Below are 18,874 nucleotides of genomic sequence, written 5' to 3'. Positions count from 1 at the left end.
CTTAGAACTTGATGGATGCTGTTCACAGACCCCAGCAGAAGGGGCTGGGCATCCTCAGTGTTCACCCTCAAAGCCTGCAGGGCTTGTTTGGGCCTCACCTGTCCCCCCAATGTTTGGGGACAGCAATGGGGGGAAGGAGGCTATTGGGAAGGAAGGGAGAAAGGACAGAGGTCCCCTAAAACACCTCAAAGGGGAGGGATAAGAGAGCCCCAGGTGCCTCTCTGCAGAAACACGGCATTAACACACAGTGATTTATGTGAGTTGTTAGATGGGGAGATTGAAGAGAGGGGCTGAAAAGGGGGGGGTGTATCAAAACCTGGAGCAATTTACGCACCCTGTCAGCGCTCAGCTCGTGGCGCCGCGCTGTTGTGCTCCACGTTTATTGCAATCCTCCCAATAACACAGCAGACAATTACTATAATTTGTATTTTTAAAGCCCCAGCTCCCTGTGGGCCAATGGCTCACGTTTAAAGTGTGGAGAGGAGCAGGTGTCAAAGGGACTTCATTACATTTATGAGCCTTTCAGCGTCGGCGCGCACCGAGCGAGGCAGCTAACGCCAGCGCTGCGCACCGGCGGTCCCAGTGCTCCGTTTGATTGCTGGGAGCCTGCCTCCAACCAGAAGGGGGTTCAGAGAAAGCTTTCCCTTTTGACAGCTTTCCCAGGGAATTTGGAACGTGTTGGGCGGCTGCCTAGGCAATCCGGGGTTCCTGCAGGGAGTTATTCGGAGGCAGAGGAGGGCAGGCTGTGGGAAGGGTAATGGGCACTGCCTGCTCTGGTCACATAAAGAGGAAACAATGGGATCCTGCAGGGACAGAGCAGAGCAAAACTTAACCTAAACCTGTCCCCGCCAGGGCTGGAAGTTGGGAACAGCTCAAGCCACTTGTCTATAAAGAGGGGAGAGCCCATTTCATGCCATGTTTGTCTTTAGAAGAATTAAGTGTCGGATCCGGGCTTCTCACTAAACCCACAGCACCTCATAAAGCAATTGCTTCCATTGCCTTGAGCACTACTTTCAAAGCAGCATCAAGCACATAGGGAAGACAGGAGCACCCTCAGTAACTACACGGCCAAGGGAACAGGAGCCGCCTACAGTAGGGATGGACCCAACCTTACTGAGGACCAAAGGATGGAAAAGCCAAGTAGGGTGCCCAGAGCAGCCTTTAAAGAAAAAGCAGCAGCAGAAATATTAATTACTGGGGCTTTCCCCTTAAGAAGACCCCATAACTTGGTTAGAGAACTTGACACAGCTCCACCACTGTGTATTGATGTTTCGCTTACAGCACTGGAGCGATGCAAGTGCACTGTGCGGTCCCAGACTGTTTCCTCCCATCAGACTCCTTTCCTCAGCTTAAACCAACAGCAGCAGCATCCTTTAAATAAAGGTAGAAAACTTCCATTTCCCACCAAAGTGCACAAATACCAAGTTTAAAAAAAAAAAAGAAAAAGATCCATTTCTGAGCTCAGCCCCTGCTCCTCCCAGGCAACTTAAATTAACTGACATGGCCATTACCGCGCTTCTGGAGCCTCTGTGGTTATCAGGCTCGGATGCATGAAGGTTACATGAAACCACTGTCCTTTATTGTTTGCCTCCTCAGCGAGGAGCCCTCTAGACAGATCGTTTTAATGCGAAATTCCAGGTCACACAGTGCATGTTTGCCGTCTCGGAGGCTGACAGGGTATTTTCATTTGTTCTCTCTCTCTTGCTCACACAATAGCCGGGCCGAGGAGCTATCTGGGTTTCACTCTTATTATTTTAACTCTGAATGGAAAACAAAGCAATCTGAAAGGAAACCTGCAAAGCAATGATTGCTGCCACATGGCAGCCTCGGAGTGGGTTAGCTCAGCTAAGAGAAGACAGAGTTATTCTGCTCCTCCTCCACCTTATCACTGGATTATCTAAAGCAAAACAAGCACCTGCCAGGTTTCCTAACCCATCAACCACAGGATGATGCAGGGGAAAGGACTCTGTGCTGTGTCTTAGCGTTCTTGCTTCAGGATTCAGCTCAGTGACACTCAGGGTAACCTTGAGAACATCGCTGCATCTCTGGGTGCCCGTTTTTCCCTCCTCTTCTCTTTAAAGGTGCTGGGTGCAGGAGCTATTTCTCACCATGTGTTTGCCCTGCACTGAGGAGCTTCCCCACACAACCATAATACAGACTCTACTGATGATGTCCCAGAGCTGCAAATCTAAATCGGCGGGGTTCAGACAAACTGAAAGGCCAGTTTAACCTGAGCACAATGCGCATTTTAACAGCCTACATCTATAGCAAACATCTTGCTCTGCTGCCACGACTACAGCGATACAGTGTGAGAACAGCAGCACAGATCTGAAGTTTAATTTCACGGAGTACCTACAGGGTTGATATTTTCCTCCTCTTTCTTATCTTAATACACATTTCCAATGGAAAACTGAGGTGCTAATATAAAACCACTGGAGCCTTCCATGCACTGATGCCCAGGTGTGCCTGGGCTTGGATAGCTCTATGCAAATACACCATTAAGGGCCGTGCTGAAATTCCCCACGGTCAGCGGTAATACTTCATATGTATTCAGGAGCACCACGGAGCTCAGAGAAGATAAACACGCTGAAAAAGCCTTCAGCTGGACAAAGGGAGGTGAGGAATCAGCAGGAATGTTTATTTTAGTACAGCTAAAGCAGCAGAGCTTCCATCAGTGCTTATTTGTGAATACAGCAAAATGCCATTTGCAGGAAGCTGTGTCTGAGCTTTCGAGGGGACCGACGGACAGACAGAGCCTCTATTTTTACTTAGAAAAGCAAAACTCACATTGGCCCAGCAGCAGGTAAGGCAGGAGGAGGGAAATGCCAGGAGAAATGGCATTTTTCCTACAGAATATTTGAGAAGTGCTTTTCTGCTTGGTCCTTCCCTTCTTCCAGGTGCAAAGAGCCCCTTCTGTAGCTGCTAAGGGAGGAGGCAGTGCTGAACACCCTAATGAAGCAGGACCCACCAGTGCCATTCTATCCTGGCCAGGCAGAGTGAGAACATCCAGCTCCCACATCCCTGATTCATGGCTGGGTTCAAAGCCAGGATGAAGGAAGGGAAGAGAGAAGGATGCTGTGTGGGAAAGCTTCACCACCACCATCCTTATCCCAAACTCCAAGTTCTCACCAGGGAACATTAACCTGCTGATTAATCTGCACCGTTGTCTGCTGCTCCTTTCCTACCCAAGGATCACTTTATCAGCACAGGCAACGAAGGGAACAAATCCCCAGGTGGATGTAGACTATGGAGCAAATCACAGCCAGGCAGCAAAACCACTCCTCAGCACCCACCGACTGGTGATGATGGATTTGAATTTGTCCTGATTTCACCTCCCTCTGCTTTTACTTTCTTGGAGGCTTTTTTCCCCCACCCCATGAGGAATCTGCCTTTAAGAGCACAATAAATAAGGGGTGGTGGAGGAAGAAATACCCTTGATCAGGAGTTTGCTTCTGCTTATAACAAAAGCTCATGGTGGCTCCCAGCTGCTATTTTATAACCACGCTCAGGTTAGGGGTTTTTTTCTTTATCCTTCTTCCTTTAGGGTTTTCCTTGCTGCTTGATTTAAACCCTTCTGACATTCCACCTATTGTGAGTCCCGTCCTCAGCTGAATAAACCACAGCCTGCCTTTTGCTTTGGCTGCTTCCAGGAAAGGACACCCCATGTGGCGTTTTCAGGCTTGGAGTCAGAGGGGGAGGATTTTGCCTCGACTCCTTCAGATGCAAACCCACAGCTTGTGCCCACCTCACATTAAACATTCCAGCTGTGTCACAAACATCCTCCTGAAGCCATGCTGTCAGCTTGTGTTTGCAGAAAGGGCCCGATTCCTACCCTAAAAAGAGCCTAATGCTTCAAGTGAAGTGCTTACCGAGCAGTAATGCTCTATAGGGATGGCAGAGGCATCCTCTGCACGAGAGAAGCAGACCAGAAGAGATGCTCCCCAGCATCACGTTTGACACAGCCGCAGCTGCATCGTGTGCCTCCACAGCATTAGGCTGGGGTGATTTCACGTGCAGTAGTTTAAGTTGACATCTACTTCCCCCTCGACTGTTTGCAAGTGGTACAACATGCAATCCACACACTATTTAACGCACAGAGAGACCTAAAGTGGCTCCATACATGCAAGCAGCTCTCAGGCCAGAAGAGGAGGAAATACAAATATCACAGTTCTTCAGCCTCATTGTTTTCAAGCGCAGCAATAAGCTGCCTTTTCCCTAAGATTATCCTCAAGTGGCACGATACAAGGTGATTGCTGAAGTGAGCTACGTGTGCATCCCTAAGGACCACAGCAGCCAGTGCTCGTGGCAAGGACACTGTGGTGTTCCCATCAACATCAGCCCTCCCCATTCTGACAGCAGGCAGACTTCAGCAACAGCACAGAAGCAGGAATATCTGGGTGGCAGATTCATCCCTGCATCAGCCACCATGATCCAGGAGCATCCATATGGATGGTCTCAGCTGGCTCTGTGCACTGAGCATCTCTCCCCAGCACTCTCCAGAGATCCCATTTCAAACCCGTCCTGGGAAATTGTATCCCATGCCTGGACTCCTCTAAAGGCAAAAGATACATCAGTAACCGTGCCCCACATCCCTTTGTCCTTCACTATTGCTTACCCTGTGGATTATGAGCTGTAATTGCCATGAAAAGCTATATTTAAGTACAATATGTATTTCTGTGTTTAAGTGCAAGCGTGTACACATGGCGCAGATCCAAAGGTTAGAGAGGGATTGATACCCTCTTCCCCGCCATTGAGGCAAGAGGGCTGCACACACACACAGAGTATCCAGGTCTAAACTATCCTAGCTTCTACCAGGATTTTAGGAAAACATAGAAAATAAATATGCTGCTGCACTGATTGAAGAGAAATCTTGTTTAATTTGCCTAAATGGATTTAAAGCAATGCATGGGGAAACCCGCTCATAGGGGTGGCAATAGCCTTGCCAAAGCCTCCTCCTTCCATCTTCCTTTCAAGTTTAATTTAGCTTTTATAACAAGGGGCCAGAATTCCCCTATTGCTCACTGGCACTTCAGTCTTGCAGGCAGCAATGCACAGGATAACGCCCTATATGTACCTTTGACATCCCACAGTGTGACTCTGAATGCTTTGCAGGACCAGCGTTACCACCTCTAAAAGCTGAGGCTTCCCAAACCCTCCTTCCGCTTCCCAAACCCCCTTCTCACCTCCTCCTGCTGACCCCAGGCCAGTCACTGTGTTAGAACACAGATAAGCAGCAAGAAACAGTCAATATTAGCTATGTGCCTGGCAGAGGCAGAGCGCTAGATGAGCACCAGGTACCAGGAATATTACCTTTTATAATCATTGCTTTATTAACATACAACAATCTCATTAAGTCTAATCTAAGTGCTTATTTGGCAGGTTCAATAGAAAAGCCTTAATTGAGCTGGGTTTAAATATAGCAACAACTGCTTACTCTGCTTTCTAAGAAGGTGAGAGCTTTCCTGGCGACACCTGCTTGCAGCTGACAGCTTGTTAGTGAAGAAGGATGGGGTTTAAGGATGGATTTTTGCTGGTTTGGGGTTTTCCCAGCACTCGGTTTATTTGGGGATACAGGAAGCATCAGTAACGTCAGTCACCCAAAGAGGGCTTCTTCCAGCACCCAGGTGGGTCCGAGATGGTGCCTTACTACCGAGAGGCCAAAATGGGACAGGATGTGCCATTTGCGTAGTGAGCAGCACAGTTCTATGCTTAATTAAAGCTTCCTAATCTGCTGGCAGTGAATCTGCCAGGAGGTTTGACAGCTTTGGCTGGACCCCTTTCATCAGCCACAGCTGCAGCAGTAAATGAGCAGCTCTGTTGAGCCCCCAGGAGCTGCCGGGGTCCCGGTGGGGATGAATGCCCCCCTTGTCTCCTCCAAAGGCATCACAGCTTCACCTGGTGCACAAGGGGCTCCTTCCGACCAGCCGGCGCCTTGGAGAAAGGGCCCATTTTAACAGGCCTGGGACTGACCTAAATACCCAGATCTGAGCCGCCCTTGAAGGATGGGACCAGAGAGGAAGGCGAGGATTTAAATATCTGGATTCAAAGCCAAATCTTGGCAGCTGGAAGCCCCGAGCTCACCACGCAGGAGGTTTGACAGAGACCTCCAAGTCCTGCCCATCACTTTGGGTACCGGAAAGACTCCATCCCCCAGGAACCACCTGGTGCATCAGGGATGGAGCAGCACATCTTGTAGCAGGGGGTCACCCCACTGGGGGGGGACCGGGTGCTTTCTGCTCACCTTGATGCGTGCGCCGTGCAGGCTGGCGGCTCCCTCGCAGCTGCTGATCTTCTCCCCACAGGTCCACCTCTGGTTCAGCAGCTCACCCCGAAACTCATTTTCTGGGGAGGGGAAGAGGAGCACAGGGTCAGGACACAGAGGGAGCCCGGCACCCCATCAGCAGCATCAACCAGAGCAATACATGTTCCCTGCCTGCTTTCTTTAATGGATGTACAAATCCTGCCTGAGGGTCTTGCTGAGGCCAAGAGCCCCAGACATGAAGGACTGTGCACCCCGAGCCTGCCCTGAATGCTGCTCAGCTTGGTCATCAGTTGGAAACCAGAGTATTAACAGTGCCACCAATGGGCTGGGCAACGAGACTCCCTGTGCCTCTGGCGGCTGGCAAAGGGCTTCTCCCTTATACTCTCTTCTTAAGGCTCATTTGCACATCTATAAGGGTGGATGGGACCCATTAGCTGGGCAGCACAGAGAGCACAGGGAGGTCCCCACAACAGCTCGGTGTGACATCAGTATTTTGGGAGTGAGTCATTACAGAAACAGGCATTGAAGGTGCAAAACAAGGGTCTCAAAGTTAAAACTCTCAGAGACAGAGCTGCTCTGGGAGCAAGGGAGAGCAGGCAGAGAGGAGCCTCTATCCAAGGGGAAATACTGTGGGAAATGCATATTTTACAAGCAGATTTTGGGCACTTTCCCTTCACAGAATCCCAGACTGGTTTGGGTTGAAGGGACCTTAAAGCTCCTCCAATTCCAACCCCCTGCCATGGGCAGGGACACTTCCACTAGAGCAGCTTGCTCCAAGCCCCTGTGTCCAACCTGGCCTTGAGCACTGCCAGGGATGGGGCATCATCTAATACAACTCCAAACACCTTTAAGGGGCTGTTACTGGCCCTGCAGCAGCTGGAGCAGCACGGAGGAGCTGCCATGGCACAGGAGCACAGGCACGGCTTCCCTGCTGCGCGTTACCGCTGACGGTGATGAAATCAAGACCATTTGCCTCCAGAGGGTGGCCTCCAGGCCCCCAGCATCTTTGCTGCTTCGGGCACCGCTGCTTCAAGCTTCCCCCTGGCATCTCACGTTGCAGCTCCCTCTGGCATCGAGCACTGAATAATTTAGTGCCTGCTCTCCAAGCCTGGCTCCATTCATCTACCACTGATGCAAAGGGAAAAGGAGAGCATCCTCCAGCGTGAGGGGATACACACATGCCAGCAGGCTCATTCACCTCAGCTGCTAATAGCCTGGGGAAGAGCTCAGGGCAGAGGTTTCCTTTCCTCTGCGGAACAGGTTCCTTGACTTTATGTTTCTTTATTGGGGTGATCTCAAAGACAGGGGAAGTAGGGAGAAGGCTCACACATGCTAAAGGAAGCCTGGGAAGGTGGGTGTTTAAGCCATGGATAACTTGCTGACTGTGTAGGACACCAGCCAAGCAACTTTCCATCTGCTCTGCAACAAAGCAGCTTTTAGGACAACACATAGAGAGTAGTTAGGGAATTTATTCCTCCCCTGCCTGTGTCTGTTCTCCATCTACAAGACATTAAGGAACAACCAGTATGTCCCAGAGTGCTCTTGCAATAAGTACATTCAAAGTCTGGGACAATTCAATCCTATGGTGATGTCCAGTCCGAGTTAGTGCCTAAGATAAATAACCATGAAAGTTGCCTTCATGTATTTACCCTAAAGCAGAGATGTTCAGAGACCAGGACGGGGGCTCTTCTAGGTTTTATGGGAGAAACATCTGCATTAGAAACTTCTCTCCTAACCCTGTCTGAAGCACCTTGTTCCAGCCTGGACCCAAAGAAAAGGCACAGGGCTATGAAACAATACGAGAGATGCCAAAACATGGCTCTGCTCTGGAGAAGCTCTGAGGAAAAGGCGCAGGGAGGGACAGATGGCCAAGGCAGCTGATGAAACCAAGCAAAATGTGGGGAGGAAGCTACAAAGGGAAAGAGGAAAGAAGAGGAAAAGACATTTAATAAGAAGAAATAATGATGTTTCTATAGTATATTCATAGGGCAGTGCAGCCTGCCTGCTTATCTGAAGCCTTTCCCTGAGCATCCTTCTCTGGTGTGTTTTAAAGCAGGAGCATCCTCTCTGGGATGCAGTGGAGGCAGGAGCAGAGAGTGGGTTAAACTGCAGGAACAATAGATCCTGGATGCAAGAGAACCCTAAAGATAGCTTAGAAGATTTCTGAAAGGCTGAGAAATGGTAAGATTCAACCCTGAGGAGTTAAAAACAGCATAACACATGTACATTTATCCTCTGGGCCTGTTTAGCTCACGTGTACCTAAGTCATAGACTGAGGGTGAGTTCTGGATGCTGCGATGATAAATCTGGCTCGAGATGTTAGCTTGTCCTTGCCACGGGACCAGTCCCTGCCTTCCACACCTTCATCCCTGTGAGCAAGAGGAGGGAAGGGGCTGTGTGTTGGGGTTAGGAGCCTCAGCCAGGCTAAAGGGGTTTTGGCCATGCCAGCTCAGCACCCTCCTGCCCGCTCCTGTCCCTCTGCCCAGCCCGGCTCAGATGGCCAAGGCAGCTCCATCATCACACGAGTCAGATTTCCTCTTCTCCCCGCTGCTTAAATGCATGTGGTCTCTGGAGAGGATCAGTTTGCACTGCTGGCTGTGCCCTTTCCACCCTGGGTTCAGCAGAAACGAAGCTCACTGGTTATGCGAAGGACACTTCTTTTAACCCCTCCCTGGACCACCCAAGAGGAGATGCAGGATATTGCCCTAAATGCAAGTTTTTCCCCATGGGGAGCACTTTAGCACATCCTGAGGTCCCCTCCTTGCACAGAGCTGGGACACGAAAGCTCACAGTCAGGAGCACTTGCATCCATGAATAATAACCTGGATGCTCAGCTGGTCTAGGTCACTATGGATCACTGCCTGATGTTCACATCCCAAAGGAAATCTGCTCCATCCTTGGTACCCACCACCTAGCCAGGACTGGATCACACACTGAGGACCCTCACTAGACAGGCTGCTTTTCCCCATCAACCTTTGCGACAATCAACTGCAACATCAGTGTGTCCTCTTCCAAATGAGGCTCTTCTCCCACACCTTGGATCAATTTGTCCCCTTCCCTCCTTCAGAAATGCCTATAGGGGGAGGTCAGTAGTGGAATGATGCACTGAGATGTGCAGAACCCTGGCGTGAAACAGCGAGTTCTGTGAAGCCTCAGAAACCCTCATCAACTCCAAACAAGAAAGCTGGGAAAACTGGGATGGACACGCACAATTCAGGGTGTAAAGCAGACTCAGGTGGGCTTTACTTTCAATTTACTGAGTATTTAAACTAAATGAGTAGAAGGAAACCAAATCAGTCTTCATTCGCTCCCCAAAGTGCAAGTAAAAGGGAGTGAGATTTCTCTTCATCTTCTTGCAGGCACATTTTCCATGGGAAAACTGAACTCTGTGTTAAGGCAGCAACAACGTGCTGAGAACAGGCTGGGTCCTTCAGTGTCCCACCAGCCAACACGGGCTCAGAGCAAAAACAGCAGCAGTGTCAGGGATGAGGGGATACCCTTTGGACCCCATCATTCATATGAATTAAAACAACCAAACATGAGACCAAAACCCTCTCAAATCCCAGTTTTACATATTAGCTATTCTCCTCCATCCTCCTCTGATGGCAGAAGTGTTGGTTTAAGCCCCTCTGAGGGCACAGAAATACTGTCTATTCAACGCAATTACCACTGTTGCGGCACAGCTACGTTCAGGGCTTCAGATTTAGCTTCCCAAACATGCATTTAATTTCAGATCTGATACTGGATGTTAACTGTGTATTGCACAGTAAACGACTGATCATTAAAACATATTAATTGAGGTTTAACAGCTGTGTAATAGATACTACATCTCATACTTATCAGCAAATTTGATTTAATAATCACTTAGGATGGGATGTATGGATGGGAGATGCAGCATGGCCAGCTAGATTGCGGGGTGTTCATTTGAGGACCTAAAGGTACTTGTCCTTAGCTTGTTTGGAAAGGAGCTTGGCAATCACCAAGCAGATGTTGAGCTTTGATGCTCTCATCTGCAGAGCTTATGTGGACAAGCCCCACTGAGTTTACAGTCTATAAGGGGAGAAATGGGGGAGCCATGTCGAGTTTCTTCCTATAAAGCTGGGGATGAGCTGCAGGGACCTGGCCCCATGACTGTCATAGAATGGTTTGGAAGGGACCTTAAAGCTCATCCAGTTCCACCCCCCTGCCACGAGCAGGGACCCTTTCCACTAGATCAGGTTCCTTTTATTTTAAGCAAGTTCAAAATGCCATTGCCCTTGACAAGGGATATGTGTATCCCAGTCCATATGCCCTTGGCTGGTCTCCAGGGCAGTTTACCCAAGTACTCCATATCCTGCTGCTCCCCTTCCCATCTCCATCGCCATGTTAACCCAGCATATCCCACTCTTGCATCCCAGGACTTGCTGCTCCTCATCCCCACATCATTCCCAGCTATGTCCCCTCTAGCCAAAGCAAAGAGCTGGATGACGCCTTGCTGCACTGTGTGGAGAAGTACAGCCCTGCATGTCTTGTGGGCAGAGGAGAGGAAGTGAGCACCAGGGTTTCCATCTGGCTATGCAAAGGAGACAAGGACATTGCTAGCATGATGCTGCTGTTTCTCCATCTCCAGCCACAAGAACCTGCCACCCTCCTTCCAAAGATTCCTGTAATGCCCAGGAGCCAGCCAGCAGCCCAGGGAGCATCCCCCACCTCAGCTCCCTTCCCAGCACCGCATGAGGTACAAGTGATTCATGTCCTCCTTCCCAGTCCCATGCCACCTCCCCTCTTGGCTCATCCCGCTTTTGACGCCGTCAGCAGCCACGTCAGCCCATGTGGCCACCTCAGCTGTGCCAGCTCATGCTTTGCCCTGCGATACCTAAAACCTTGGGATGATTTTGAACTCACTTTGACATGTCCTTGATGGGAGAAGGGAATCATCCTTTTCCCCACAGCCCTGGCACAGGACACAGAGCAACTGGTTTAATCACAAGAAGAGTCAGATTTCCCCAGCATGAGATCATGTTGCAATAGGAAGGGAAGAAGCACCAGAACCCTTGGAGAGGGAACAAAGCCCTCAGCACTGGGGTTCAGCAGCAGATTAAAGGCCTACCAGGATTAAGGGAAGGAGATCACTTTGCGATGGGACTTGGCATTCACAGTCCCCTGTGAGTATGGCTCTGCCATCCTTCCCCCAGGTCCCTCTCTCCATCTCTATCCAGCAGCTCTGCATCCCGAGTCCAAGTGCTCTAGGGAAGGACCAGCATTTCATCCTGTTTCTCTCCATCACCCAGAACTAAAGGAGCTGTATCCCTCAGTGCACCTACAATGCAAAGGAAGCAAACGAGGGTACAGTCTCTCCTCATTAAGAGCAATATTCATGCTCCAGTGTTCATGGCCACTTAACAAGACTTTTTATTAGAGTCTTTTTTCTTGCTCTACAAAGTGGCAGAAGCATCCTGTGCAGGAGAAGAGACAACAGAAGGTGGCTTTCACCTTCCATCCTTGCTTCACTTGTTCAGTCTTTAAGAGAGGGAGAAGTGCTGTGTGCCCACAGCAGTACTGCTGCCTGTGCACTGTTCTTAAGTATATTGATCAGAAAGATTAAAGAGTGAACGTTGTTCAGCATCCCATCTTTCCCCAGCTCTGAGGTTATGCTGACCCTCTCCAAGAGAAGAGCAAGACCCCAGAGCCTCCTGCTTTTAGCCTACCAGCCTCTAAGAGTTGCCCAAAGTGTGAGTTTTCCTACTGCAATAGAAACTTCATATGAGCTGCTGATTCATTCCCCTCCAAACATACCTGAACCTGTACAGAAGTAATCATTAATAATAGTAGTAGTAATATTAACATTTTAGAATAAGAAACAAAATACAAGCAAGCCTCAGTTTATCACTTCCAAAGGATGAGTGCCAGCATCTCCCTTCTGCCAGGCTTATCCACAGCATGGACCACTCCTGCCACCAGCTTCATCTCCAGCATCCATCCTTATGCTCACAGAGAGGGAGCCCTGCTCAGCAGCGCTCATCTGCGTGCGCCCAGCAAGTGTGCAAAGGGGCATATAGCACACCAGGCACACAGAAGAGCATCTCCCAGAAACAGGATGCTGCTTCTTTCTTCTTGCACGTTTCCCCTCATTATTTGGTTCTAATTTGGCTTTCCTGGTACCTTCTCTATTCAATAGGAGCCAAATGCAAACCGCGTCCCTTAATCTCCGCAACAGCAGCTCACTGCTGAGAAAATAATATAGATGTAACTTCCAGCATCACACACTTTCTTTTCCATTTATATGCAAATGCCGACCTTTCACCCAAGCTGTCTCAAAGAAGTATTTCCTTAAAAAGGCAAATAGCACGTTGCAGGCAGTTACTCTGGCTGAGTCTTTCTTTTATTATTATTATTTCTTTTAACCTTACCAGCACCGTAAAACACAACTGCTAAACTGCACCCCGCTCATAATTACTTTTCATACCAAATCGAAACCCTCCGTGGAGCTCGTGTGTGGAAACACCAGCAGGAGAAATCAGGGCAGATGAGTTTTCAGAGATGGTTTTAGATAACCATGTCTCTGGCCAGTGGGAAGGAAGCAGCTCCTTGCTGCTAAAGGGAATGACCTGGCGGCTCTCGGGGAGGTTACAAAAGCATCTTCTGGCTTGTAAAACCCTTCCCATGGTCCTGCTGAAACACAGAAGCCCTCAGGAAGGGGAAACCAATCTGTGTGAGTCACAGAGGTTTTGGGGTGAGCACAAGATGTGTGACCACTGGCACTGCCAGTGTTGGACGTGGATGTCCTTCCTCACCCTAAGTGCTCGGAGATGACCTTTAGGGTTATGTGTGTACGTGCACAGTGTTTCTGTGCTGTACAAAGGGACTCCGGGGCAGCATTAAGATGCTGGGGGCTGAAGATAAGCAGGGAGAAGGGTGGTTGAAGAATGGGCAACAATAATATGATGCATACAGAGGAACAAATGACATTAGGGGATTTCAGCTCCCATACCCCCCTAGATCACCGCTTCTTCTCACAGCCATTGAGAGAAAGGTAAACCTGCAGCTAGGCCACCACAAGTGAATTTAAATCTGCTCTGGGTACCTCACCCTAAACCCACAAAGGCTGCAAAACCCACACTGCTTCTGCCTGAAGCCCAAGCTGGGCACACAGCTGTGTCTGAACAACACAAACCCTTCTCCCCTACAAGACCAGGGTCCAACAGCGCTTACTCAAGCAGATGGTTTTCTGGATAGGGATTTCTATCACGTGTGAAGCCAGGTCAAGCAGAGGAAGGAGAAGCTGCCAGGAAAAGCTATGGAAGAGGCTGGCAGCAACTGTGACGCAAAGTTAGATGACTAAATGGGCTACTTCCCAGCTGCCAGCTTGTCTTTACGATATTAAGCCTTTCCTCTCCACTGCCATATAAGAAGTGAAAAGTTGACACGTAAGCGTGTGTCACACGGAGTCAGAGAGACAGAAGCAATAAGGCATAAAAGGAGGTGAGATCATCGTGCAGCAGCAACTCCCCTGGGGTAAAAGGCATCACCACACAGTGCCCCCTGGCTCTTAGCCCCCACCAGCATCCCCTTACACAGCACAGGCTCACCATACTCAAACTGAAGCCCATTCCCATGCCAAGCCTCCCGGAGAAGGGGCATACATAGGGTACCATGCTGCCCACCATGAAATGAGGCAGTTTAGCTGACCCTTCAAATGGCTTTGTTCAAAAGGAGCCTCTACCCTGCCAGCAGTAGGTCACAGCCCCCCCAGTGCCCCCCGGGTTATCACCACTGAATGGGGCGGCTGCTGTACACTACCTGCTTGAAAAGGAGAATCATAAAATACGTGAAGTTCATAGCACTGCTTTTAGTGCTCCTGCAGACCCCAGGTAACTGAAATTAAAGAGCCAAGTGATACCTTTCTGTTCGCCCAGCAGCAGCCTGCTCTGGCGTATGCTATGAAGCAGGGACAACAAGGAGGAGGGATGGTGCAGAAGCTACATGCCCATGAGTAGTGCTCTTGGAGCAGAGCAGCCTTCATCCCCACTTCCAGCCACGTTGGTATTCTCCCAGTACCAAGCCAGGAAAGCCAAAGGTCCCCGCAGTGATGAGCTCACTCCCTGGAACCCACAGCCAAGGATTAGCTCCTATCCCATAATCAGGAAGTTTCTACTCCAAATCCTTCTTTTCCCAATCCTCCCATTTCCAGGGGTGTCCTGGCTCTCCTCGCAATGCTCCCTGCACAGCCAACTTGCCAGAGCCGCTTTGCTTGCTCCACAGTGACCTGCCACCCCAGCAACGGGAGGGAGCCCAAAGTTACTAGGAGATACGGGAAAGGAGCTGACAACTCTGTGCTCCTCAGACACTGCAGGCAAAGTTAACTGTATAGACTGTCATGTATTTTCAAAGCAACCACATTGCTCCCAGGCACTATTTTTACTTGTTTTTTTAAGCACAAATAAAACGGAGCAGCTCTCTCCAGAAGGCCATTAATCCTCCTCTGCCTCTTCCATTCTTGGAGAGAGCGTTTCTCTGGGCAAAAGCAGCAAGTTGCTTGCTGACTAATTACATCAAAATATTGAGGGCAACAAACAAACCTTTAACTCCACTTGCCAGAAGCTTGCTAGATGCAAAGCTTCACAGTTATGGAAGAGAGACGTATGCAACAGAAGGAGAAGCCGGGCTGCAGGCATGCTCATGGCCACATCAGCTTTCAGAGGCGTGGAGTGTCTTTCCCCTCTGCAAAGCCACTCGAGTTGGGCTCACTTTGCCCTAGATAACTTCACCCAGAATACCACCCATCTAAGACCTTTGATTTAGAATCATAGAATAGTTAAGGTTGGAAAGGACCTTAAGATCATCCAGTTCCAACCCCCCGGCCATGGGCAGGGACACCTTGCTCTAAACCATATCATCCAAGGCCTCATCCAACCTGGCCTTGAACACTGCCAGGGATGGAGCATTCACAACCTCCCTGGGCAACCCATTCCAGTGCCTCACCACCCTCACAGGAAAGAATTTCTTCCTTATATCCAGTCTTCTCACAAAGAAAGATGTTTTACCTTTACCAGGGAAAGGAATTGGTTTATCTTCTCTTTTGTGCATAGGTGCTTGGGTTTGGGGGATTGGATGGGGCTTTGGGCAACTTAGTCTAGTGAAAAGTGTCCCTGCCCATGCCAGCGGGGTTGGAACTGGAGCTTTAAGGTCCCTTCCAACCCAAACCATCCTATGACGACTAGAAACACCTCCTACAGGAAAGCTCTTGCTTAGGCATCAAGCCCCATTACAAGATGGTTTTCAAAGCACTTTACTGAAATCAGGCAGCTTCTGTCAAAGCCCATCCAACACCTTCGCTTATCCCCGCAGCCTCCCCTTTAGACATGACCCTTCCCTGCCCCAAAAGGTCCAACAGACATTCAGCCAACTTCATTTCCATCCCATCACCAGTACAGCCAGAATGAGAAGAGCCAGTGCCAGAAGAGGAAAGCCCAATTCTGCATTTAAATGCTAAACCTGATGTTCTTCCAAGGAGGTTTGGATGTCCAAGAGCTAAAACAGGCAACTCAAAGTCAAGCTTCAGCCCCAAGCCCATGGCTGCCTGACAGACATCCCCTTCCACCCGTCAGAGCTGCCTCTTCCAAGCTGGAGAGCACCAGGAGCAGGGACCAACTCTGAAACATGGGTTAAGCCACGGCAGCTGCTGGGGTGGTTTCTCTGCACAAGGTGGGTGTTTTTACACACAGGTAATTGGGTACTCATCACAGACCTTAACAAGCTGCTCCTGGGGAGCCCAGTGACAAGCAAAGGGCTGGGTTATTCACCATCAAATTGTGGGTTTCAAGGGATTGTTGAAGAGAAAAGAAATGCAAAGCACTCGGTGTCACCTGCCAGCTTAGCCAGCAGTACCTTGGATTTTAAACACCGTGTGCATGAAAGCTCCCCTAGGGCCTCCTCTTGTACCTTATAATAACATTCACCAGGGGATCCTCCTAATGTGGGGTTTGAACCCATTGCTATGGAATGCACCTGACTGCTTGGCTCGCAGGGAGCCTTCAGGTAAGCGTGCCCACGAGCTGCTGCTCACACACGATTACGGTCCTCAGCACCAAACAGGTCTGATCACATCCACAACGAGCAAAAGGCTTCCCTAAACCAGGCACAGCCCCAGCTTGCAGGTACCATCGTAGGGAGAGCCACTTACTTGCCAAATGGTTTCAAATGGAAGAATGAAGAAACCCGAGTCTCTACAGCAGCTTATATTTAACTAGAGGAAAGGCAGCTTACGCAGCAGTTTCGGAAACATATTGTCTTACAGCATATTGGATATTTGTATCTTTAACAGCTCAACATCGATTTCTTTTATGTAAAGAAAAGGGGAGGGGGGGGAAGAGAACTGCGTGCCCTAAGTTGTGTTAGCTCCAAAGAGACGCCTGTGCCGCTTGGACTAATGTTTAGAGTAATCAAAGGCACGAACTCATGTATTATGTATGGGAAACGAGAGTTTTCAGTCTTCTGCAAAAAGGAATCTCCAGCGTTTGGTATTTTGTTAGCAGGCTGGCACCATATGGCTCTCCCCTGCTGATATTCTTTCACACCAGAACTTTATGTTCAGATGCTTTAGTTAATATTTTACCCAGCAAGCATAAACAAGATGCAAAGATTGCAGTCGACAGCAACCTTCTCTTCAACCGTATACCCACATTACAGGGGAAGGCTTCTTTCAGCAAGTACTTTACCGACCACATGCCTGGCTTTTTTTTCTTCCTTAGGGATCCAAGCTGAGCCATTTACTTTAACTGCCTTAGCATCAAACAAAACACAAGCTGCACACCCAGGAAGGACGTTTTCTCTCCCTTCCTACTCTGTTTTCCGGCTGATCCAAGGCAGCACTGAACGCATGCAGGTGCCACACACATAGGAGCTGTATTTATGTACAATTTAAGGCTGCATCACTGCCTGGGTTTAGTTTAAGACTAGATTTTATGCCAGGAATCTCCACTATTGATGCACCAAACCTCACAGCCTGCAGCAAAGCCTAAAGCACCAACGGTCTAAAGTGACCAAGACCAGCAACACAGGGCATCCAACTTGAGGGGCTTCACCAAGACTTGCATTTTCCCCCTACCCTGCCCATAGTGAGACACAGAATCACTTTGGCAAAGTGCAGCTTAGAGATTTAGCTCCAAATATTAACATTTACATTTCCTGCACCCACCCCCTCATCCCATATTCTTATTATTCTTTAATATTCTTAAAACAAATAGGAGGCAACAGATGTCTTCCAGCCTGCACTCTTCTTAATGAGAATATTGTAAGAATGGAAATCAGGTCACAAATGTTTAATACTTTGTTTCAAAAGTCTTCAGCTTCTTTAAAGAGTTCCACTAATCCCGACATGACAGATGTACAAGGCAGTTTTGCTTGGGGCAGATTAAAATGCTCGCTCTGATTTGCTCTTTCATTTGGGCTGATTAAAATAACATTGCAATTATTTATTTTATTTCTTTTTTTTCCCCCTCCATGCGCCGACTTCAAAATAAGAGGGAAAGAATAAAAAGTGACCAGGAAAGACCAGAATGATCACAATAAAAGCGCATTTATTGTCGTTAAGATAAAAACCAGCAAGACAAAAGGAGCCGAGGGACAACCAGCTCATAGCCAGGTTAGCGTTAAAGCTGTGTTAAAGATAAAAGGGGGTCCTTTCCAAACGATGAGTTTTTTCCATTTGAAAGTGTTTATTAATCTATTCTCTCTGAAGCAAAAAGTTCAAGGAAAGACAAAGATCAAAAGTATTTTAATTCAGGTGAAAATTCTGTTTTTTATCTTTTGGGGGCTTTTAAACCAAACCAAAACAAAAAGCAGAGCATTGCAGGGCATCGCAGTTTATTCTGCTCCAAGACTGACACTTGCTGGGGAGGACAAGGGAATCTCAACCACCCTATTGTCAACCAAGCTGTGCCTGGAAATTCACTGTTCCCCTTTCCTGACATCCTTTCACACCCTTCCCTGGACAAGCCTTCGCAGCTCACTTCATTTCCTCACTGCTATAAAACACATGGGACATTTGAGTCGCATATGAACCTCGATACACCAGGATGCTCTGATGGTATCAGGGAGGTGGGATGGAGCCCCAGCCACGCTCACACCCCTTATCCTCTTCCCACTCATATCTGTAACCCAGCCAGAGACACGTGTGCCTTTGCCCTCTTGGGTCTGCCTGAAAACAACCACAGCTCCCAGTGCTGGGTCTCTTTGGACACTGCTGGACCAGTTTCATGCAAGCTCTGCCTCACCAAAGACACACACCACAGAGACATCACTTGAAAAAGCAGGCAGTGATGTTCAAAATACAGACGTTCCAATGGTAAAGTCCTGCTTTAAGGGACCAACTTTTCACACTAAGATCCCAGGCTGTTAGCCTGGACCTTCCTGACCCAGAAACCTTCTCTGCCTGCCCAACCCCACCTGTAAAACTACAGCAAGGCCTCCCAGAACTGTTGTGGTGATGAGCAACCTCAACAACAGAAAAACACTAGTTTTGTGCTGTATTTTTAGCTCTTTTTTCCTTAAAATTCCAGCTTGTGTCTTCTATAATAGAGTCCACACAAAATCCACAAAACATGTTGAGGATTTCCTCTATCCAGGTGTTTT

At 48.8% G+C, this 18,874-nt stretch overlaps 1 protein-coding gene across 7 annotated transcripts in view; it reads right to left on the bottom strand.

Annotated features, from left to right (window-relative positions):
* The window catches only part of MYT1 (myelin transcription factor 1), a 62,367-nt gene that overhangs the window by 34,759 nt on the left and 8,734 nt on the right, over positions 1 to 18,874 (bottom strand). For all 7 annotated transcript variants that reach the window (XM_061361503.1, XM_061361504.1, XM_061361505.1 and 4 more), the window contains exon 2: positions 6,242 to 6,342. In XM_061361503.1, the coding sequence (XP_061217487.1) occupies positions 6,242 to 6,342 (101 nt within the window). The remainder of the gene's footprint in view (positions 1 to 6,241; positions 6,343 to 18,874) is intronic.

This window comes from Neopsephotus bourkii, unplaced genomic scaffold, assembly GCF_033783945.1.
Source record: "Neopsephotus bourkii isolate Nb327-2 ecotype Australia unplaced genomic scaffold, CSIRO-AGI_Nbou_v1 NB_1060, whole genome shotgun sequence".
Lineage (NCBI taxonomy): Eukaryota > Metazoa > Chordata > Aves > Psittaciformes > Psittacidae > Neopsephotus > Neopsephotus bourkii.
This window is presented reverse-complemented; position numbering and strand designations above follow the sequence as displayed.